The sequence below is a fragment of the Nerophis lumbriciformis genome, linkage group LG07, assembly GCF_033978685.3.
Source record: "Nerophis lumbriciformis linkage group LG07, RoL_Nlum_v2.1, whole genome shotgun sequence".
In the NCBI taxonomy this organism is placed as follows: Eukaryota; Metazoa; Chordata; class Actinopteri; order Syngnathiformes; family Syngnathidae; genus Nerophis; species Nerophis lumbriciformis.
In genome coordinates, this window is record NC_084554.2 from 36921192 (window position 1) to 36946362 (window position 25171).

Sequence of the window (25171 nt, forward strand, 5' to 3'; positions counted from 1 at the left end):
TTTAATCCATATTACACAGACACAAACACGTTGACGGCTGTCAACGCTGGCTTCCGGTCTGTCACTCAAATAGGTCTGTGTGCAACTTAAACACAAAAAGCAATTCCTATAGTTACAGAGTGCACACCCACCTAATGTGCTAATTGATTGTATTGACCTATATATTTCATATGAACATGAATACCATACATTAATATTATTTTACTTTATTATTTCGTTACTATTATTTCCAATGTTATTTGAAGGAAAATGGTAGAAAATGGATAGATATACTGACTGTAAATGTGATGAATAGAAACACAATGATGGATGTGTGTGGTCTTTGCAAGGTGATGACATAACTGCATTGCACCTTACACTGCACACATAGTTGACTTGCTGAAGACCTAAAAGCAGGTGTTAATTGAATACTTCCCTGCTGCGAAATGTTACATGATGTTGCTGGTGTACAACCTCTTGTGCTAATAAAACATGTTTCACATCTTTATTTACACAAATCACAAACCCCAAAACCAGTGACGTTGGCATGTTGTGTAATTTGTAAATAAAAACAGAATACAATGATTTGCAAATCCTTTTCAATTTATATTCAATTGAATAGACTGCATATACAAGATATTTAGTGTTCGAACTGAGAAACTAATTTTTTTTGGCAAATAATCATTAACTTAGAATTTAATGGCAGCATCACATTGCAAACAAGTTGGCACAAGGGCATTTTTACCAGTGTGTTACATGGCCTTTCCTTTTAACAACACTCTGTAAACGTTTGGGTACTGAGACCAATTTTTGAAGCTTTTCAGGTGGAATTCTTTCCTATTCTTGCTTGATGTACAACTTAAGTTGTTCAACAGTCCGGGGTCTCCGTTGTGGTATTTGATGCTTCATATTGCACCACACATTTTCAAGGAGACTGGTCTGTACTACAGGCAGGCCAGTCTAGTACCCGCACGCTTTTATTACGAAGCCACGCTGTTGTAACACGTGGCTTGGCATTGTCTTGCTGAAACAAGCAGGGGCGTCCATGATAGGGATGCCCCGATCCAGGTTTTTGCACTTCCGATCCGATACCGATATTGTTTTTGCACTTCCGATCCGATACTGACCGATAATGGCCTATCCGAGCATGTATTAAAGTTTAAAGTTATTTAGCCTACTTAGTTGTCAGAATCATGTTGAAAAGGGTTTTAGTACTCTTGATAACAACTAGTCAGCTGAATTAGGTGAGTTTGAATAATACACAATGGTTGGTAACAAGAAACTGACCTGTTTATTCAAGGATAAACACAAAATAGACAAAATTATACATGACAAACAGAAATGGCATCATTGAAACTAGGGCTGGGCAATATGGCCTTTTTTTAATATTGCGATATTTTAAGGCCATATTGCGATACACGATATATATCTCGATATTTTGCCTTAGCCTTGAATGAACACTTGATGCATATAATCACAGCAGTATGATGATTCTATGTGTTTTGATTGATTGAGACTTTTATTAGTAGGTTGCACAGTGAAGTACATATTCCGTACAATTGACCACTAAATGGTAACACCCGAATAAGTTTTTCAACTTGTTTAAGTCGGGGTCCACTTAAATTGATTCATGATACAGATATATACTATCAGATATATACTATCATCATAATACAGTCATCACAAAAGATAATCACATTGAATTATTTACATTATTTATAATCCAGGGTGTGGAGGGGGGCGCCGGATGTAAGTGTCAAAAAGACAGCCAAAAGAGTTTGATATGAGAATAAATCTAAAGTTAAAATATAGGGTAGAAATGCATCCATTTGCAGGAAATGTAGTCTTGATTTTCAACATTTTCTTTCAAGGCTTGCATGTCTACATTAAAACATTCTTCTTCATACTGCATTAATATATGCTACTTTTAAACTTTCATGCAGAGAAAGAAATCACAACTAAAAAAATCACAAATTTTTTCATACGGTGTTGATCTGGAAATTTTTCCCTTTGGCATTTTGATGGTGTGGGCGTGTGGCACCGAACGGAGATAAAAGTCTCGACAGACGTTATAATATTTGAACAATGATGACGAAAACTGTTTTCTCTGTCGTGTCCGTGTGTCGAAAATTGTTATGCGCTTATTTTTTTATTTGATTTTGTGCGTGGCATATAATTGCTATGCGCAGAGGACGTTTAAACAGTGCGCAATTGCACAAGCGCGCACCTTAGAGAGAACGTTGGTCACACGGCTGCGCTAGCATCACAGCTAACGTTAGCCATGCTGCTACATCTCTGCTCGGTGAGGACGTATACATATGTGACGTATGACGTGACAGTATGTGACGTATGACGTGACAGTATGTGACGTGTGTAAGAAGGTGCGCTTGCTGTCTGTGAGAAGCACAGACACAGAAAAGAGTGAGAAGAGCCTGTCGTGTAATGCCAGCAGCTAAAAGCAACTGCGTGAGAATCCACAGACCTGTGGATGTGTTGAAGGTGTGCTGGAAAATGCGGAACGGAAATTAGGGAGCAGCAGAAAAGTGGAATGTACTATTTAAAAAGGTGCGTTGGAAAACACGGAGCGGAGTTTGTTTTTTTAACTGGATCTGGATCGGCATTTTCCCATGCCTTGCCGATACGCATTTTTTTGCAAATATCGGCGGCCGATCCGATCCAAATATCGGATCGGGACATCCCTAGTCCATGATAACGTTGCTTGGATGGCAACATACAGTATGTTGCTCCAAAACCTGTATGTACCTTTCAGCATTAATGGTACCTTCACAGATGTGTAAGTTACCCATGCCTTGGGCACTAATACACCCCCATACCATCACAGATGCTGGCTTTTGAACTTTGCGCCTATAACAATCCAGATGGTTCTTTTCCTCTTTGTTCCAGAGGACACGACGTCCACAGTTTCCAAAAACAATTTGAAAAGTGAACTCGTCAGACCACAGAACACTTTTCCACTTTGTATGAGTCCATCTTAGATGAGCTGGGGCCCAGCAAAGCCGGCGGTGTTTCTGTGTGTTGTTGATGAATGGCTTTCACTTTGCATAGTAGAGTTTTAACTTGCACTTACAGATGTAGCGATCAACTGTAGTTACTGACAGTGGTTTTCTGAAGTTTTCCTGAGCCCATGTGGTGATATCCTTTACACACTGATGTCGCTTTTTGATGCAGTACCGCCTGAGGGATCGAAGGTCCGTAATATCATTGCTTACGTGCAGTGATTTCTCCAGATTCTCTGAACTTGTTGATATATATATATATATATATATATATATATATATATATATATATATATATATATATATATATATATATATATATATATATATATATATATATATATATATATATATATATACGGACCGCAGATGGTGAAATCTCTAAATTCCTTGCAATAGCTTGTTGAGAAATGTTGTTCTTAAACTGTTTAACAATTTGCTCACGCTTTTGTTCACAAAGTGGTGACCCTCGCCCCATCCTTGTTTGTGAATGACTGAGCATTTCATGGAAGCTGCCTGTGGGATGTTCCAAATAAGTGTTTTATGAGCATTCCTCAACTTTCTCAGTCTTTTTTTGTCACTTGTGCTAGCTTTTTTGAAACATGTTGCAGGCATCAAATTCCAAATTAGCTAATATTTGCAAAAAAATAGCAAAGTTTTCCAGTTCGAATGTTAAGTATTTTGTCTTTGTCTTTTCAATTGAATATAGGTTGAAAAGGATTTGCAAATCATTGTATTCTGTTTTTATTTACCATTTACACAACGAGCCAACTTCACTGGTTTTGGGTTTTGTACATATAGTACTGATAAGAGTACCAATGAATATTGGTATCGATAAAATCAGAACGATACACAACCCTAAACAAGAATAAACTAGGATTCACTGTACTATAGTATAGTCTTACTTTTTGACTGCTTTTGCGGGCCATTTGTCTTTTTCATTGCAAAATATGGTGCAGCACAGTAGTGCACCAACATTTTATTCTACTCCTGATGACTATTGTTCATTTGTTGCTGTGTTCTACTGTTAGTTTGCCACCCCTACCACATTAACGGGCCCCCAGCGTGTTTTGGTGAAGCCGCGGCTGGGAACAACTGGCAAAAATGTCGTCACGGGTAATGTGAGCTTCTTCACATACGTGCGTGTATATATATGTCAGATTTGTCATTACTTCTTTATTTTTTTAGGACCAGGGAGAGAATGTGTCAGTTCGTCTTCCAGTTCAGGTGCAAAGTAAGTCTGAAAGTGTCTCTTGGTTGATGTCCTGTTGCTGTTTTGTGAGTCAGACCTCTAAGTAAACACTTCGTAAACAGGAAGCTCTCCATCGATGACTTTGACATCGGCCGACCCCTCGGGAAAGGCAAGTTTGGCAACGTGTATCTTGCCAGAGTGAAGAAGATGCAAGCTGTCGTGGCTCTGAAGGTGCTGTTCAAGTCCGAGATGGAGAAGGAAGGTGTGGAGCACCAGCTCAGAAGGGAGATCGAGAACCAGGCCCGTCTCAAGTAAACGCTTGCTCGTTTTTTTCCCACACATTTTCTCAAAGGCACAATGGAAATACAAATAGTCTGTTACAGGGTCAAACTAACTGTACAGGAGATATATTGAACATTCTTAACTGTAAAATACAATATTAAATGTAAACAAAGAAATGTCACCTTTTAATAGCAAGTGTTAGCATGCATGGGGGGGCTGCACAAAAGTATTAGGGCACAGCTGGAGTCTGTCACTTTCTGTTTATATCATTCTTTTTGCTTAACCCTTGTTAAGGCCACACCCTCTTTTTGAGTTCCAAAAGGGCAAAGAATAGGCAGTTAGTCCTTTTGATAACTGAATTGTGAGCGCTTATGTATGATGTCACCTTGGTGCTGAAGTAGAGTTGCACAATACATAATATAAATGATATGTTGGTCGACGATAGAGCTTTTAATACTATTGTCATATTGTGATAATTCATGTTGATGACACATTCTCAGGCAGTTTCCAAAAACAATTTGAAAAGTGGACTCGTCAGACCACAGAACACTTTTCCACTTTGCATCAGTCCATCTTAGATGAGCTGGGGCCCAGCGAAGCCGGTGGCATTTCTGGGTGTGGCTTTCGCTTTGCATAGTAGAGTTTTAACTTGCACTTACAGATGTAGTGACGAACTGTAGTTAATGACAGTGGTTTTCTGAAGTTTTCCTGAGCCCATGTGGTGATATCCTTTACACACTGATGTCGCTTTTTGATGCAGTACCGCCTGAGGGATCAAAAGTCCGTAAAATCATCGCTTACGTACAGTGATTTCTCCAGATTCTCTGAACCTTTGGATGATATTACGGACCGTAGATGGTGAAATCCCTAAATTCCTTGCAATAGCTTGTTGAGAAATGTTGTTCTTAAACTGTTGAACAATTTGCTCACGCATTTGTTCACAAAGTGGTGACCCTCGCCCCATCCTTGTTTGTGAATGACTGAGCATTTCACGGAAGCTGCTTTTATACCCAATCATGGCACCCACCTGTTCCCAATTAGCCTGTTCACCTGGTGGATGTTCCAAATAAGTGTTTGATGAGCATTCCTCAACTTTCTCAGTCTTTTTTGCCACATGTGCTAGCTTTTTTGAAACATGTTGCAGGCATCAAATTCCAAATTACCGTATTTTTTGGATTATAAATTGCTCCGGCCGAAAATGCATAATAAAGAAGGAAAAAGACATATACGGTAGGTCGCATTTATGGGGGAAATGTATTTGATAAAATCCAACACCAAGGATAGACATTTGAAAGGCAATTTAAAATAAATAAAGAATAGTGAACAACAGGCTGAATAAGTGTACGTTATATGACTCATAAATAACCAACTGAGAACGTGCCTGGTATGTTAACGTAATATATTATGGTAAGAGTCATTCAAATAACTATAACATATAGAACATGCTATACGTTTACCAAACAATCTGTCACTCCTAGTCGCTAAATCCGATGAAATCTTCTTCCTCGTTGTCGCTCCTGATATGCTCCGCTCCCTTTCTTTCTGCTGCTCAATCGCCGTATTCTGCTGCATATTTCACTACGTCCAGCTTGTAATCTGCAGTATATGATTTCCTTTTCGGTGCCATTTTAGTTCAGCCCTTCTCAGTTTTTGTAAGTTACCGCCAATGTTGAAATAATCAATTTTAATAGCTACAGATGTAGCAGCAGTTAGCATCCCATGACCCACAATGCACTTCTGCCATGACGCACAAAGCACTTCTGCCATGACCCGCCCCCGCCGAATTCTTATTGGTTGACGTGTGTGACGATTGCTGACGTGTGTGTGACGATTGCGGACATTTGCTTCGTCTCTTACGCGAATGAGATAAACAATATTATTTGATATTTTACGGTAATGTGTTAATAATTTCACACACAAGTCGCTTCGGAGAATATGTCGCACCCCGGCCAAACAATGAAAAAAACTGCGACCTATAATCCGAATAATACGGTAGCTAATATTTGCAAAAAATAGCAAAGTGATTTTAAACATTCATTGTCATGTACAAATATCAATGAAAATACGACCTAAACAAAATTGGTTGAACCCTCTTCTCAGTCGCAGGTACTCGCTGTTCCTGTTGCCTAAAAGCCGCACTGATTTGCAGGACGAGCGACTATGATCAGCAGCAAAGTGGACGGCTGTCAACGTTGTGGCTCTGCTGGCGAACAGAGGCGACAACAAGTAAGCTAGCTAGATGGTTAGCTAACTAGCAAGCTTGTTTCAGTGCACCAAAATAAATAGGAAAAAAAAGTGAAGACCATAGTTGAGAGCATTGAAACAAGCTCGCTAGTTTACTAACCTTCTAGCTAGCTTACTTGTTGTCGCCTCCGTTTGCTCTCCGAGCCACAACGTCGACGGCTGCCCACTTTGCTCCTAATAATATTTGGATGATTACAATCCCAATACTTTTGGTTCTTAACCAGTTGGAGAGTATTTATTAGTAGCCAGCAAGAAGGTATATTTGTAAACAAAGGTCACGACACAGAAAGTATATCACCCGAGGGCGTGTGGCTACAGGATAGAGTTGTCAAATGGGCAACATTTTCTGAGTACTTTGCATGTATGTTATAGAATTTTACATTATATTTTCAATGATAATAATGTTAATACATTATTTACTAAAGAAACACAATTGTGTGGTACGTCACATGGGATGTCTCAGTGTCAAAAAGACAGCTAAAAGAGCTTGATAGATGAGAATGAATCTAAAGGTAAAATATAGTGTAGAAATGCACCCAATTGCAGGAAATGTCTTGATTTTCAAAAATGTATTTCGGGTTTGCGTGGCGGTACTTTGTGCTGATAGAAATGTTCCTTTTTTTTTCTCCCCAAAGTGTGCTCACATTGCTGCATTCTAGCTGTTTCTTGCAACTCTGACTGCGACAAGCGAATGAATATTTAGCATTCTTGCTAGCGGCTAATTTCCCTCCACAGTGCAAAGCCACTTTTAAATCAGCAATCCTTGCCTTCATGGTGGCAAATAAAAATGTTTTTTACATGTACCATTATCACTGGAGGACGAGGAATAGCTAAACATGCAACACTATAAGCTAACCGTATATTGGAATGTAAACAAATGTGGGCGTAATTGATATAAATATTAATCGTAATGATACCAAATACAGTGGAACATCGATTTCAAGAACCAAACTTCATTGGTTCCTGAACATGGTTGGTAAATCGAAATGTTCTTATAGTAAAGCAGAGTTCCTGAAAAGAAACAATGAATAATTGGTTATCGGCAAGCTAAACTGTCAACGCGTGCACACACAAAAGTCTTTTTGGGACTCTCAAAAATGTTAACAACTTTTTCTTTCAAAAATAAAAAAAGGAAAATAAATTTGACCTTCACTGTCAGCAAGCGGCAGACGACGTGCCGTCACAAGGCGGAGAAGGGTGGGCAAGCAGTGAGAGGGGGCCACGGGGAAGATGGGAAATGTGTGTGTTCCCTCTCCTATCCAAGTCCACAGCAATTCCCTCCTTTTTTGCAGGCTGGCTTGTGGGCTTTTTGGACCCATAGTGAGGAAGCAAAACAGACAAAACTTGGAGAATGGTTAGAAAAGAAACACGCTGAAGCACTGAGAAGAGGGGACGGAGGAATAAACAGGATGTTAAATCAGGTGCTACGCCTCTTCAAAATGGCAGCAACCCAGTGTGTTCCCTATGGCTCCTTGCAGCACACAAAATGAATTAATAAATAAAACATTCATTCACTGAGACGTGGTTCGCACACAGTAGCACCTTGGTTCGATATAAATATTGGTAAAATGGAGAAGTTTGCAAATTGATGGGTTCATAAATCGAGGTTCCACTGTATAGTATTGGAATAAGGTCGATACTGCAGTGGTCAGATCGACATTCTTTATTATCAAAAAATCTTGTTTTTATTACTGTTAACAAACTCAGGAAATGAGTCCCTGGAGACAGAAGGACCTCAAGACGCAAAACCCCAAGGATTGAAATCCGAGCGAATAGTAACAAGCGATCTAAAAATGTAACGGATATTGTTGCACTGCCAGCCTGTGATTTTGTGTTATTGCCCCTGTAACGACTTGGTATTGGATCCAGACCCACGTTCGTAGTATTGTTCAAAACTCATGTGAAGTATCAAGCAGAAGAATACACGCTTATTACATTTGAACAGAGGTGTGGATAGAAACATGTTGCAGCAGAAAGTAAGCAACTTTTGACCGTAAGTTAGCAAGAAGATAGCTTTGACAAAGTAATAGAACTGCAAATGATGCAATATGTTACCCCATTAAAAGATTTAAAGTTAGTATTATTTGCGGATGATACAACAGCGTTTTGTTCAGGAGAGAACACACAGAAAATACTACAAATAATAACAGAAGAAATTAACAAATTAAAAAGATGGTTTGACAAAAACAGACTATCGTTGAATCTCAGTAAAACTAAAATAATGCTATTTGGTAACAGTAGAAGAGAAAGTCAAACACAAATACAAATAGACGGAATAGAAATTGAAAGAGTAAATGAAACCAAATTTCTAGGTATAATGATTGATGACAAATTGAACTGGAAATCTCACGTAAAGAATATACAATATAAAGTAGCAAGAAACACGTCAATAATGAATAACGCAAAACATGTTCTAGACAAAAAATCACATCATATTCTCTACTGCTCACTAGTGTTACCATATCTGAGTTACTGTGTAGAAATATGGGGACATAATTACAAAAGTACACTTCATTCATTAACGGTGTTACAAAAAAGATCATTTAGAATAATACATACTGTTGGATATAGAGAACACACAAATCCTTTATTTATTGAATCAAAGATACTGAAATTCTACGACATAGTGAATTTGCAAACAGCTAAAATTATACACAAAGCAAACTAACCTGCTACCCAAGAATATACAACAATTCTTCTCAAAAAAAGAGGAGAAATATAATCTTAGAGAGAAATGTAATTTAAAACATTTGTATGCACGTACAACACTTAAGACCTTCAGTATATCAGTATGTGGAATTAAATTATGGACTGGATTAAGCAAAGCAATCAAACAATGTACTAATATGATCCACTTCAAGAAACTCTTCAAACTTAAAGTGTTTACAAAGTATAAAGAAGAAGAACCATGATAAACATTCTGAATTTATTTAACTCATCCATTCTTTCATTCTTTCACTCACAAAATAATCTTACTTATCTCAACATATGAAATGTAACTTACTTCACCAATTATTATTTATTTACTTATTTTTATTGTGATTACTTATGGAGTATATTGTGAATAAATTGAGAACAGGAAGTGAACAAAAGTTTTAGCAACTGTTATGTAAAAGAAAAGGGGTAGGATTAAATAAGCTCTGCTTCTTCCTACTCCTTTTCGAACATGTTGAAAAGAGAAACTGGAGATTGTGATGTATCATGTTGTATGATTGCATGTTCGAAATAAACTCAAACTCAACTCAACACAACTCAACTCATATGTCGGCAGCAACATTAGGAGCCTTTGGAACCTGTTTTGAAATGGTTCCATTATCATTTATATGCCAAATAATACATTGTGATGTATGTCCCTATGTTGCAGAATGGTCAAAGGAAATGCAAAACATACTCTTAGTGAATCCTGTAATTCTATTAATCATTCAGTAATAATTTTTCCCTTCTTTTCAGGCATCCCAACATCCTGCGCTTTTACAACTATTTCCACGATCGAAAAAGGGTGTTTCTGGTGCTGGAATACGCTCCACGCGGCGAAATGTACAAGGAGCTGCAGCGGTGCGGACGATTTGACGAGCAACGCGCTGCAACCGTAAGCAAAACATACCAGGCCGATATCGCTCTTTTGGAGCGATTTGTGATTGTGATCTCTTCCATGAACTAGTACATGGAGGAGATATCTGACGCGCTCCAGTACTGCCACGAGAGGAAGGTGATCCATCGCGACATCAAGCCAGAGAATCTGCTTCTCGGATATCGCGGAGAGCTGAAAATAGCCGACTTCGGTTGGTCCGTGCACGCGCCGTCACTCAGGTAGGCGGAGTGTTTGTGACAGGTCGTCTTCACAAACAGTTTGTCACTCGTGGTGGTCTGTGCAGACGTCGTACAATGTGCGGCACACTGGACTACCTCCCTCCTGAGATGGTGGAGGGCCACACCCACAGCGAGAAGGTAGACCTGTGGTGCATCGGGGTCCTCTGCTACGAATTCCTGAATGGGAACCCGCCCTTTGAGACGTCCAACCATTCCGAAACATACAAAAGAATCGTGAAGGTTGGTGGAAACATCTGTTAGAAATATACAAGCCGTAACCAACAAAGATGGACAAAAGAATTGGGACACATGGAGTCTTTCAATGCAGGTTCACAACTTCCTTTGTAAACTCTTCTCAATGTCCCTGTTCGGAAGAAATGCTGCAGAAAGGCCACCTAAAGCCAATGACAGGGTTTGAAGTAAGGCAGTGCCATAAATTTGAAAAATAAAAATAATTGGATCTGTTGTGGTGAAGAAGGAAGGCAAGGCTCTCAATTTACCAGTCGATCTACGTTTCCATCCTCACCTATAGTCATGAGCTTTGGGTTATGACCGAAAGGACAAGATTACGGGTACAAGCGGCCGAAATGTTTTCCTCTGCCGGGTGGCGGGGCTCTCCCTTAGAGATAGGGTGAGAAGCTCTGTCCTCCGGGAGGAGCTCAAAATAAAGCCGCTGCTCCTCCACATCGAGAGGAGGCGGATGAAGTGGTTCGGGCATCTGGTCAGGATGCCACCCGAACGCCTCCCTATGGAGGTGTTTCGGGCATGTCCGACCGGTAGTAGGCCACGGGGAAGACCCAGGACATGTTGGGAAGACTATGTCTCCCGGCTGGCCTGGGAACGTCTAGGGATCCCCCGGGAGGAGCTGGACGAAGTGGCTGGGAAGATGGAAGTCTAGGCTTCTCTGCTTAGGCTGCTGTCCCTGTGACCCGACCTCGGATAAGCGGAGGAAAATGGATGGATGGATAGATAGTGGGCAGCACAGTGGAAGAGGGGTTAGTGCATCTGCCTCACAATACGAAGGTCCTGAGTAGTCCTGAGTTCAATCTCGGGCTTGGGATCTTTCTGTGTGGAGTTTGCATGTTCTCCCTGTGACTGCGTGGGTTCCCTCCGGGTACTCCGGCTTCCTCCCTCCTCCAAAAACTTGCACCTGGGGATAGGTTGATTGGCAACACTAAATTGGCCTTAGTGTGTGAATGTGAGTGTGAATGTTGTCTGTCTATCTGTGTTGGCCTTGCGATGAGTTGGTGACTTGTCCAGGGTGTACCCTGCCTACCGCTCGAATGCAGCTGAGATAGGCTCCAGCGACCCCAAAAGGGACAAGCGGTAGAAAATGGATGGATGGATGGATAGTGGACCTGACTGTGTATTAGGCTGTTACATACATGTTATTTTCAATTAGTTAAATTAACATTCTATTTTACAAAATGTTTTAAAAAAAATAATGTCAATACTTTTTAAATGTACAGGCATGTGAAATGTCCGCGAAAACATGGAAATGTGGGCGAAAACATTTGTTTTCGCATCAAAATACCACTTCCGTTTTTTTTTTTTATTGGAATTAAAAAAAAACAAAAAACGAACTAAACAAAATTTGTTGAATGCTCGCCTCAGCTGCAGGTACTTGTTGTTCGTCCCTCCTAAACGCCACACTGAGTTGCAGGACGGGGAGACAATCAGGGACACTGAACCAACAAACTTGCAACATCACTGTCAACATTAACAAAAGTCCTAGCTGCCGGACACTTTTGGGGACTTTGCTTCATTAATCAGCATTGTCTTGAAATTAGCCTCATAACTCATCCTGTTTGCTAACTTTTTGGGACTATTTTTTTCCCAGCGGGTTGTGTCTGTGTTGAATGTCACTGTCTTGTATGAGTGACAGTGGGGGAAAAAACTGACAAAAGTTGTTTGCAGTTATGTGTTGGGTGCATCTATAATGTCCCTGAAAACTCCTAAGATTTATGATGATTTAATTATCTTCTCACCTAATTTATTCCATTGTTGAATAGAACAAATAAAGAATACCAACACGTCAAATCATAAGGTTCTTGCAGTTTTGGATGCCTGTCTGAACGACGGATCGACCCATTATCGGACGCCGATATTTGGCATTTTGACGTATATCGAACTTCTTCTGCAGATACAATATATACACATATAACACCAGTATGGTGTATTAAAAGGGGAAAAAATAGTGAAGTAGATGCTAATAACCACTACTCCGGTCTACTAAGCTGCTGGTCGCCGACCGCTCGTTTCCTTTGCTTACATGAACTTCCATTTTTTCCCCCCGGCAATTCCAGTTTTTAATCCTTCTTTCCTGGAGTCTTCCTCCCGTTTTGTGTGTTTTGGCTCGTTAAAGGTGCAGCGAGTTTTTATGTTTTGTGATTCAATCAAACAACGCAACAGAAATGGATGGACATGAAGAGGACCGAAAATATGCTTCTGCCAAAAATGCAAACTTTGTGCAAGTTTGAAAATAGGAGATTATTATATAACAAGTAAAGAAGAGCAGGCAGCGGCTCACACTTTCTGTAACATTGACAAAGAAATTGTCAGCGAACTTGAAAAATGTCTCACCTGAAGAATTTTTTGTATTTAAAGGGGAACATTATCACCAGACCTATGTAAGCGTCAATATATACCTTGATGTTGCAGAAAAAAGACCATATTTTTTTTTAACCGATTTCCGAACTCTAAATGGGTGAATTTTGGCGAATTAAACGCCTTTCTATTATTCGCTCTCGGAGCGATGACGTCACATCGGGAAGCAATCCGCCATTTTCTCACTTTCGTTGGTGTGTTGTCGGAGGGTGTAACAACACGAACAGGGACGGATTCAAGTTGCGCCAGTGGCCCAAAGATGCGAAAGTGGCAAGAAATTGGATGAAATTTGTTCAAAATACGAGGGTGTGGAAAAGCCGACGAAATGGTCAGTCGTTTGTTCCGCACACTTTACCGACGAAAGCTATGCTACGACAGAGATGGCAAGAATGTGTGGATATCCTGCGACACTCAAAGCAGATGCATTTCCAACGATAAAGTCAAAGAAATCTGCCGCTAGACCCCCATTGAATCTGCCGGAGTGTGTGAGCTATTCAGGGACAACGGGCCTCGGTAGCACGGCAAGCAATGGCGGCAGTTTGTTCCTGCAGACGAGCGAGCTAAACCCCCTGGATGTCTTGGCTCACACAGTCCCTTATGCCACCGAAGATGATCAAGAGAAGAATATCGACCCTAGCTTCCCTGGCCTGCTGACATCAACTCCAAAACTGGACAGATCAGCTTTCAGGAAAAGAGAGCGGATGAGGGTATGTCTACAGAATATATTAATTGATGAAAACTTTATTCATTACTCGCGGTTTTACGTAAATTATTATACATAAACTGTGTTTACCAATAATTTAGCTTAAAAACATTTATTTTTTTCAATCATTCGAGTACATTCGGGTAGTCTTGTGTAATGCAGTATTTTGTGTCTATTTAGGTATGGTTAACCTGAGTGCTGAAATCGTGGAAAAATATATGTTCTTAGCGCGCCTGAAATGGGCTGTCTGCACTCTCAAAGTGCATGTTGTTGCCAAATGTATTTCATATGCTGTAAACCTAGTTCATAGTTGTTAGTAATTATCTTATCAGACAGTGTTAAGCCGCTGAAATCCGAGTCTGAATCCGAGCTAATGTCGCTATACCTTGCTGTTTGTTTGTATTGGCATCACTGTGTGACGTCACAGGAAAATGGACGGGTGTATATAACGATGGTTAAAATCAGGCACTTTGAAGCTTTTTTTTAGGGATATTGCGTGATGGGTAGAATTTTTAAAAAAACTTCGAAAAATAAAATAAGCCACTGGGAACTGATTTTTAATGGTTTTAACCCTTCTGAAATTGTCATAATGTTCCCCTTTAACTGTTTGCCATTTTTAAAAATCATATTTCATATCAATCAATGATTATTGATGTAAATTGTGTTCCAAATTTAGAGACAGGAAGTGATCATATGTGTAATTGCTATGAAACAAAAAAGGGGTAGGATTAAAAAGGCTTTGCTTCTTCCTATACTCCTTTTCAGACATGTTGTAAAGAGAAGTGAAAATGTGTCAAATATGTGATGTATTGAAAATGTAAAAATGTTCAGAACCAATATTTCATGGTTCCTAATCGTCACTAGGAAACCTTGCAATGTATTACCGGTAAATCCACAAATTGTTAAACAATGGATTAGATGGTGTTATTGTGCTGTGAAGAAATTCCATATGTTTTCCATATTCTGAAATGCAAGTGTTGACGCTCCTTTTAGACACACGTAATAATGGTGTTTGATGTTGTTTGCTGCCAAAATAACCACAAAATTGAACATTTTGTCTCTACTGGTACGACGTTTCCCAAAAGATAATGTTAAAAAACAACTTCAAGCACTGTCCATCTCTTTACTGACGTACACTATTCATGTTCCAATAACTCTTACTGCAAATGAATATTGGTTATCGGCCTCCTTGACCACGAATAATCGGTATCAGCCTTGAAAAAAACCATATCAGTCAATCTCTACTCTTTTAGTTTTTTTACAGAGCGCAGTTTGTGTTGTCACTGTTTGACGGACGTACTTATGTGGGCATTCTGGTATATGATCTCTCGGCTCTGCTTTTATGTGCCGAGACTGTTGGCTGCTGCCGTGTGCTGTTTTTCTTCAGGATTTATATCTCAACAGTGTACAGGGGATGGTCGTGGAGCGGTTCATTTGCATCTTAAAGGGGAACATTATCACAATTTCAGAAGGGTTAAAACCATTAAAAATCAGTTCCCAGTGGCTTATTTTATTTTTCGAAGTTTTTTTCAAAATTTTACCCATCACGCAATATCCCTAAAAAAAAGCTTCAAAGTGCCTGATTTTAACCATCGTTATATACACCCGTCCATTTTCCTGTGACGTCACACAGTGATGCCAATACAAACAAACATGGCGGATAGAACAGCAAGGAATAGCGACATTAGCTCGCATTAAAACTCGGATTTCAGCGGCTTAAGCGATTCAACAGATTACGCATGTATTGAAACAGATGGTTGTAGTGTGGAGGCAGGTAGCGAAAACGATATTGAAGAAGAAACTAAAGCTATTGAGCCATATCGGTTTGAACCGTATGCAAGCGAAACCAATGAAAACGACATGACAGCCAGCGACACGGGAGAAAGCGAGGACGAATTTGGCGATCGCCTTCTAAACAACGATTGGTATGTGTTTGTTTGGCATTAAAGGAAACTAACAACTATGAACTAGGTTTACAGCATATGAAATACATTTGGCAACAACATGCACTTTGAGAGTGCAGACAGCCCAGTTTTCCTCAATTAATATATTCTGTAGACATACCCTCATCCGCTCTCTTTTCCTGAAAGCTGATCTGTCCAGTCCAGTTGGAAATGCATCTGCTTTGAGTGTCGCAGGATATCCACACATTCTTGCCATCTCTGTCGTAGCATAGCTTTCGTCGGTAAAGTGTGTGGAACAAATTTCTTGCCACTTTCGCATCTTTGGGCCACTGGTGCAACTTGAATCCGTCCCTGTTCGTGTTGTTACACCCTCCAACAACACACCGACGAGGCATGATGTCTCCAAGGTACGGAAAACAGTCGAAAAAACGGAAAATAACAGAGCTGATTTGACTCGGTGTTTGTAATGTGTTTGAGAAAATGGCGGATTGCTTCCCGATGTGAAGTCACGTTGTGACGTCATCGCTCCGAGAGCGAATAATAGAAAGGCGTTTAATTCGCCAAAATTCACCCATTTAGAGTTCGGAAATCGGTTAAAAAAATATATGGTCTTTTTTCTGCAACATCAAGGTATATATTGGCGCTTACATAGGTCTGGTGATAATGTTCCCCTTTAAAGGACAAACCCTTGAAGGCTTACTCAGAAAGACGTTAGAAATGTGACCATGGAGCAAAATTAACACCAGAGCATAACCAATAAATCTTATTGAGACTACAAGGAAGTGTGTGAAATTGTCATAGTGGCCCATTTTTTTCCAGACTTTTTTCCAAGGTGAAAGTATATTCGTTTTTACACAGGTATACACTCCATTTTCATTTTTCAGGTGGATCTGAAGTTCCCTCGGGTAATCTCTGAAGGCGCACAAGACCTGATCTCCAATCTGCTCCGCCACTGCCCCAAAGATCGCCTCTCGTTACAGGACGTCATCGATCACCCATGGGTGCGCACCAACTCCCGTCGGGTCTTGCCTCCCATCTGTCCCGCTAAAACCTCGTGATCACCCCACCTCGAAGGCCTCGTCTCGATGGAGGTTTTTATTTGTTTTTTGCTTTTTTCCTGACAATGCCAAAGTGCTGTACTTCTCAACGCTTTCGCCCTATTTGTAGGGTTTATAAATATCCCGCAAGCTACACTTTAAATTCTAATAAAAGACCTATTCCTGTTGTTGATTGGGTCAATTATCACCAAAAAAGTAATTGATTGGATTTGAAAACAAACAAATACAACTAGATGTGAATGCTCCAATGCTGAAGTTCAACTGAAATGCCGACAGAATGTAGTAAGAATAGTTTGAATGTTGGAATGGTTTGAAGGTTGACAAGCTGATGCTCAACTGAAATGCTAATGGGATGTTGGAATGGTTTGAATGTTGAAATCGTTCAAACACTGTAGGGCTGCAACAACTCATCGATTAAAATCGATTATAAAAATAGTTGGCGATTAATTTAGTCATCAATTTGTTGCTATGCGCAGAGGCTACTTTTTTTTGGTTTAATTTTTTTTTTTTTTTTTTAATAAACCTTTATTTATAAACTGCAACATTTACAAACGGCTGAGAAACAATAATCACAATAGGTATGGTGCCAGTATGCTGTTTTTTTTTCAATAAAATACTGGAAAGGATGGAAATGTAGTTTGTCTCTTTTATCCGATTATTAATCGATTAATCAAAGTAATAATCGACAGATTAATCGCTTATCAAATTAGTTGTTAGTTTCAGCCCTAAAACGCTGAAATGGTTCCCAGGAAAACCGGAATTTGGTTTGGAACAATGGAAACTTACTTTGAATGTCCGGAATGAGTGGAATGTGTTGATGTTGGAATGGTTTAAATAGGTTGAAAAATGTCCCATTCATTTCAATAAAAACTTTTTTGGAAAATGATTAGGAGCATGACTGTCCTGAATGAGCTGAATTGTTTGGTGTTGTAATTGTTTAAACCGGTCAAGAAATGTTGAAGTAGCAGTTTTTTAATTGAGGAATTGTAATATGGAATTTAGGGAAAAGTGGGAATGTTTCTACAAACCCCGTTTCTATATGAGTTGGGAAAATGTGTTAGATGTAAATATAAACGGAATACAATGATTTGCAAATCATTTTCAACCCATATTCAGTTGAATATGCTACAAAGACGTGAGCAAATTGTTGAACAGTTTAAGAAAAACCTTTCTCAACCAGCTATTGCAAGGAATTTAGGGATTTCACCATCTACGGTCCGTAATATCATCAAAGGGTTCAGAGAATCTGGAGAAGTCTGCACGTAAGCAGCTAAGCCCGTGACCTTCGATCCCTCAGGCTGTACTGCATCAACAAGCGACATCAGTGTGTAAAGGATATCCCCACATGGGCTCAGGAACACTTCAGAAACCCACTGTCAGTAACTACAGTTGGTCGCTACATCTGTAAGTGCAAGTTAAAATTCTCCTATGCCGTTTATCAACAACGCCCCGAAACGCCGTCGGCTTCGCTGGGCCTGAGCTCATCTAAGATGGACTGACGCAAAGTGGAAAAGTGTTCTGTGGTCTGACGAGTCCACATTTCAAATTGTTTTTGGAAACTTCGGACGTCGTGTGCTCTGGACCAAAGAGGAAAAGAACCATCCGGACTGTTATAGGCGCAAAGTTGAAAAGCCAGCATCTGTGATGGTATGGGGGTGTATTAGTGCCCAAGACATGGGTAACTTACACATCTGTGAAGGCGCCATTAATGCTGAAATGTACATACAGGTTTTGGAGCAACATATGTTGCCATCCAAGCAACGTTACCATGGACGCCCCTGCTTATTTCAGCAAGACAATGCCAAGCCACGTGTTACATCAACGTGGCTTCATAGTAAAAGAGTGCGGGTACTAGACTGGCCTGCCTGTAGTCCAGACCTGTTTCCCATTGAAAATGTGTGGCGCATTATGAAGCCTAAAATACCACAACGGAGACCCCCGGACTGTTGAACAACTTAAGCTGTACATCAAGCAAGAATGGGAAAGAATTCCACCTGAGAAGCTTAAAAAATGTGTCTCCTCAGTTCCCAAACGTTTACTGAGTGTTGTTGAAAGGAATGGCCATGTAACACAGTGGTGAACATGCCCTTTCCCAACAACTTTGGCACATGTTGCAGCCATGAAATTCTAAGTTAATTATTATTTGCTAAAAAAAAATAAAGTTTATGAGTTTGAACATCAAATATCTTGTCTTTGTAGTGCATTCAATTGAATATGGGTTGAAAAGGATTTGCTAATCATTGTATTCCGTTTATATTTACATCTAGCACAATTTCCCAACTTATATGGAAACGGGGTTTGTAGTTCTTAAACCAACTTGTTTTTTTTGTCCTGACTAAAACATTTTTTTGACAGTGAAACGGTTGAATTGGGGTAAAAAAAGGAAAAGGAGTAGTCAAACGAAAAAGGTTGAAAATAGAGTTAAAAAAAAAACAGGAATTCCTGGAATTTTGTTGTGGAAAAATTTTGTTGTGGAAAAATGATGGTTTGAATGTCCAGGATGAGTTGCAGTGGAATGGTTTGAATCGATTAAAAAATGTGGGAATAGTGGAAGTTTGAAAAATGGAAAATTTATTTTGAATGGGGAAAATTAAAAAAAAAAAAGAATTATGGGAAATCCGGGAATTTTCTTAGGATTGTTGAAGTAGCGCACACCATTCCCAAACAGGCTGAATATTTTGAAGTTGGAACCGTTTGAATCAGATGGAAAATGTGGGAATTGTGGAACTTTGAAGAATGTCCCATTCATTTCAATGGGAATGCCCAAAAATGTTGTGAATTTCGGGAATTTTTTTTGAAAATGGTAAACTTGAATGATCTGACTAACTTGAAATGGTTGGTGTTTGAATTTTTCAAATCGGTTGAGAAATTTTGAAGTAGTAACATGTTGAATTGAGAAATGGTATTATGGAATTTTGGGAAATCTGGGAATTTTTGAAGTTCTAAAAACAACTAAATTTGTTGTCCTGATTAAGAGAAATGTTTTGATGGTGAAACAGTTGAAGTGGGTCGAAAAATGTAGAAGGAGTAGTCGCCAGAAAAAAAAAGGGTGGAAATAGGGCTTTGGAAAACCAGGAATTCTGGAAAATCCTGGAATTTTTTTTACCTTTGGAAAAAGGGTAGTTTGAATTTCCAGACTGGTGGAATGTGTTGTAGGTGGAATGGTTTGAATCTGTTGAAAAATGTGGAAATGGTGGAAGTTTTAAAAATGTCCCAGAAAACCTGGAAATCTGGGAATTTATCAAGGGAAAGCCCGCCTATTCCCAAATAGGCTGAACAGTTTTAAGTTGAAATGATTTGAATCGGGTGACAAATGTGGAAGGTAGGTAGAGCGCGCCAAAATCTGGAGAAGAAGAAGAAGTTGAATAATGATAAATTGATGAATTTTGGTGTAGAATACCATATGTGTGAATGCTCTGGAGCATTCACGCAATAAATATGTCTCTTAACTAAACTGTCAAAATTAAAGTGCAAATGAAAATATAGTTTTACCACTTCAGTCATAATTTTTGTGCTTAAGAAAATTCTCTATGACATTAGTGCCAAACTTCTTATGTTTGTTTGATATTGTCATTACTGCCACAAGTGGTGGAAAAGTGTATTACAACTGAGTACCGCTGCTGCCCATACAGACCGCAGCTGAAAACCATATTACATTCTAGGGGGCGCTCACGGCCCAACAGTGGGCCCCGGCCCTATGGTTAAGAACCACTGGTATATAGTATATGCCATCAACGTGCCGGGGACCATCTCTTCGCAAAGAAACACGTCCACTTTCACTACTTAAGCGTTATGGAGAGTTGCTTTTTTATCTCCCACACGGGGAAAGCCGGTCCGGGAAAATAATGCATGCATTAAACCAGTCCCTGGTGGAAAAAAGGTTGGGGAACCCTGCCGCCTGGGACTCAAACCTGGGTCCCTATGAGAGACGAGCGTGCTGGCTACCGAGCTAAAAGCCCGAGCTATCAACCCGATAGCCAGCACTGTTCTTGAGGTTGTGAGGAGCACACACTTGCCGGGCCTCCGTTACATACGCAGTCATTTCAGTTTGTCCTCGGTGCTGCCGTAGTCAGGAAGTATTCTTTGCCATTAAGTTGAATGTGTCTTCTCTTTTGTTGAGTGTTTATACTGGAAGTGTTGCACTTATTACAGTACACACCAGCTGTTTGATGGCAAAGTGATTCTTATCTGGAGTTTTCATTACCTAATGCTAATCAGCTAATGCGTTTGGAAAAGTGAAGCCTTACTTTCTATCAGGCATGCTTTCTTTTTTGGCATCAGAAATTGCATGCTTGAGTCTGCAACCGGATGAGACGTTACTTGCAAAAAAAGATATCAACATATGCTACTGTTGGATTTGACGTAAATCGGTTCACACTAGTACGGACGGACTTTGGTCGGTACCTATAAAAGTACCAATTTCAGGAAGCATCCCTAATAGGGTTGCACGGTATACGTATAGTACTGCGATACTAATGAATCATATTCGGTACTATACCGCCTCTAAAAAATAACGGTCATCACGTCGAGTCAATGCTGGTTTTACGAGCAGAAGAGCATGTTCGGCAGCGCACAACCACAGAGTACTTACAAGCAGACACAGTGTGTAGACAGAAAAGGGAGAATGGACGCTTTTTGGCTTAAAAACTAACGATAAAGGTGAAGTTATAACACTGAAACGCCCTCAGGAAGAGGTGTTTTAAGACATGGCTAGCTAGCTAGCGGCTAAAGTCCAGCCCCAGTCTGCAGTGTTTTAGCTACTTTTAAATCACTAATCCTGGTCTCCATGGCGACAAATAAAGTAAGTTTCTTACAAGTATCATCCCTGCAGGACGAGGAATCACTACACACCGTAGCTCACCGGATCTACACCTGACATCCACTGTAATGATACCAAGTACAGGAGCGTATCTAGTCGATACTACTTTGATTACATCGATAATTTTTAGCATCACAAAACGTATTTCATTTTTTTTAAATATGTATATTATGTTTATAAACCCAGTAAATATGTCCCTGGACACATAAGGACTTTGAATATGACCAATTTATGATCCTGTAATGACTTGGCATCGGATTGATACCCAAATTTGTGCTATCATCCAAAACTAATGTAAAGTATCCAAACAGAAGAATAAGTGATTATTACACTTTAACAGAAGTGTAGATAGAACATGTTAAAAGAGAAAGTAAGCAGATATTAACAGTAAATGAACAATTAGATTAATAATTCATGTTCTACCACTTGTCCTTAATAATTTTGACAAAATAATAGAATGGAAAATTACACAGTATGTTACTGCTTATGTAAAAAGACTAAATTAGGAGCCTTTGTTTGCTTATTTACTAATAAAAGACAAGTTGTCTTGTATATGTTCACTATTTTATTTAAGGACAAACTTGCAAAAAGAAACACATGTTTAATGTACCCTCAGAGTTTTTGTTAAAATAAAGCCAATAATGCAATTTTTTGTGGTCCCCTTTCAGTGACGTGCAGTCACTAGAGGCCCCGCCTCACCTGCCATCATGGAAAGAAAAAAAATGTAAAAAGAGTTATTTTCCATTTACTTCACCAGTTTTAGATTATTTTTATTTAAAATCGCTGAATTTTCACATTTGCCGTTCAAATACTGAGAAGAGACGGTGCGGTGATCAGCAGCCAGTTGAGGCACGTCACTCAGTGCCTCAACATGGATTCCGGACTCGACTAACTGCTGGCCTGCTGTGCAGTGAGACCGTATTGCTATATGAACTATATTATACATTTCCATAGTTTAGTTAGCTGAGGTATATAATGTACAGTGTATTTTGTCAACAACTGTATGTGTGTAACGTATTTCTTGTGCTGAGCGATCATAAAACGGCTGCAAAAGACGCACTGGCTGAGGCTCGCAGTAATCCCGCCTCCTGCAACCCCGCCGTTGATATAACACTGCAGTGTTATATCAACTAAAGCCCACACTTAAACTTTCCACGTGCAAGATTGAATCTATTTAAAAAATGTATTTCATAAGAAGCCAAAAAGTGCAAAAACAATAATGTTCGTGTTGGAGGAGTTGTGAATGACTGCAGGGCCACAACATTATGTACACCTGCAGACTGCAGGTGTACCTAATTCACAACTCCTCCAACATGAACATTATTGTTTTTGCACTTTTTGGCTTCTTATTAAATAACTTTTGTAACCTATTGTTATGGGCTTTCCTCTTTGTGATGTTAGGTTCCTGTTATGCGCTGTTATACAGTATATGCCTTGAGCTCTTATTTTGAAGGCGCTAAGAGCGGAAGTGATGAAACGTTGGAGTGGAGCGGAGGTTTTTGAAAGAAGGTAAATAAAGTGGTCCTCGTGTAAACTGGAGCCTCCGTGTTTGTTATTTTGTAGTTTCATACAGTATAGGCGACATTTATAAACCCTCGGTTACACTTTTTCAAATAGATTCAATCTTGCACGTGGAAAGTTGAAGTGAGGGCTTTAGTTGATATAACACTCCCGTCAGGGGGTGCATTAATCCGGCACAACAGCGGCGCATGGACTTCATTTATAAGTAAAGGTAAGACCATAATAACGTTTTTTTTATTAAATGTGCTTTTTTGTGTGCTACAGTTTGTATGTGTAAAGTTAAAGTTAAGTTAAAGTACTAATGATTCTCTCACACACACTAGGTGTAATGAAATTTGTCCTCTGCATTTGACCCATCCCCTTGATCACCCCCTGGGAGGTGAGGGGAGCAGTGGGCAGCCGCGGCCGGGAATAATTTTTGGTGATTTAACCCCCAATTCCAACCTTTGATGCTGAGTGCCAAGCAGGGAAGAATGCTGGTATGAGCTTTTAAATATAACCCGTTAACTGCTGCCAATCAAATGGTGAATAAGATACTCTTTAGGGTTCATATGTTTGTAAATCTGACTGTGATGAAGTCAGTGCCTCACCAGCCATGAAATACCAATATTTTGGTACCGGTACCAAAATGTATCGGGACATCACTAATCCCCACTCACTTTTCCAGTCCGGGAGGAAAGGGAAACCTCACACTCCTGGCAGTTGATTTTTAGTATGGTCTGCTTGTTTTGGTCAGAGAGGTGGAGGAAACCTTCTGCACTTGTTTCAGGGCTCCCAAAATTGTGGGAAAACACAATTTTTCTTTCCTGCAAAATAGCAATTAACACAATAGCGGGAGGGTGGGAAAAAGTGTGACACAGCTGCCGTGAGAAGATCTCATATTAAGCGTGTGACGGAGAAGTGGTGTGAATGGAAACAAAGCGTTTAGTATTACACTTTCATTTCCCTTCCCTTTTTATACGCCGCCGGCAGCTGAGCAGCCCACTAATAATCCAACATGCTGCAGCGTAAACTTCATGTTCTCATCTGGGCTTTTCAGCTTTGTCAAATATTCCATCTCAATTGCGGGCGCGCGAGGAGCAGGTGTGCAATCGCATATTTTACTTAGAAAGTGCGTATTGAAGGCACAGAGTCAAGGAGAACATTTAGCTTAGAGAGTGAACACAAAGTCGCTTTGTTGGCCTTTCCTGCTTGTCACACCCAGGCTCGGGTGAAGGTAATGTAACCTTTGCAAACCAGACTTTCAAATCAAGGATGGCAAGGCACGCAGTTGGTGAGAGTTTACAAACATTTATTGAAATCCCAAAAAGTGTCAAAAGGTGAACAACGACAGAAAAAACAAAGCACCCACAATCTGTAATGTAATAAATAGAGGCAATATTAGTATCGTATATTATATATAGTACATTTATATTCTAAATACATTTCGAAGTTGCATGCGTTAACTAGGCCTATATAATTAATCAAAATAAGCATATTAAAAATAATCAAAAGATAAATCATTCATTATATCAAAATACATGTACTCATAGTCAAAGGTCAATAATCAAATATGTCAAAGTAAAGAATTAACTAATCATAACAGATTTAGCAAAATCAATTAGCATTCAACAAAACTCGTTTAACCGGTTACAACACAACATAATCTCATCATCAAAATATTCACCTTAGTAGATGTTTGATGCATGGAGACCGAAACTCCTGCTCAGGACAGAGATCCTCCTCTGGCAGTGACCGACAGCAGACTGTCAGAAAAACAGCATTTTCCAACTTAAATAGCCCTTAGCCCCGCCCACTAGCTGGGACCAATTTGACAGGGGAAATTAAGAAAACAGTTATTTTGTAAATTTCACCATAAATAACCATCACATGTCTAAAAAGTATTCACATGGTACTTTTGCATGTGTAGAGCAGTCATTTTCGTACACAGTATATTCAGGCTTAGACAACACAACTTTTAAATGTCCAGTGTCCTTCTGTAACACCCAGCATTTGAAGATCATGGTTCGACCCAAATTTGGCCTAATTAGTGAAT

General features: G+C 39.6%; 1 protein-coding gene across 7 annotated transcripts in view; it reads left to right on the plus strand.

Annotated features, from left to right (window-relative positions):
- LOC133609557 (aurora kinase B-like) overlaps positions 1-16961 on the plus strand; it is a 28657-nt gene extending 11696 nt beyond the window's left edge. For 2 of the 7 annotated variants that reach the window (XM_061965246.2, XM_061965245.1), the window contains exons 3-10: positions 4028-4112; positions 4185-4230; positions 4311-4357; positions 4420-4499; positions 10165-10303; positions 10376-10524; positions 10590-10764; positions 16623-16961. In XM_061965246.2, coding sequence (XP_061821230.1) covers positions 4101-4112; positions 4185-4230; positions 4311-4357; positions 4420-4499; positions 10165-10303; positions 10376-10524; positions 10590-10764; positions 16623-16796 — 822 coding nt within the window. In that variant the 5' untranslated portion in view covers positions 4028-4100 and the 3' untranslated portion in view covers positions 16797-16961. Of the gene's footprint in view, positions 1-4027; positions 4118-4184; positions 4231-4310; positions 4500-10164; positions 10304-10375; positions 10525-10589; positions 10765-16622 lie in introns of all 7 variants that reach the window. The other 5 variants (XM_072913514.1, XM_061965242.2, XM_061965243.1 and 2 more) reach the window with 3 other exon arrangements.
- The last annotated feature ends 8210 nt before the right edge of the window (positions 16962-25171 follow it).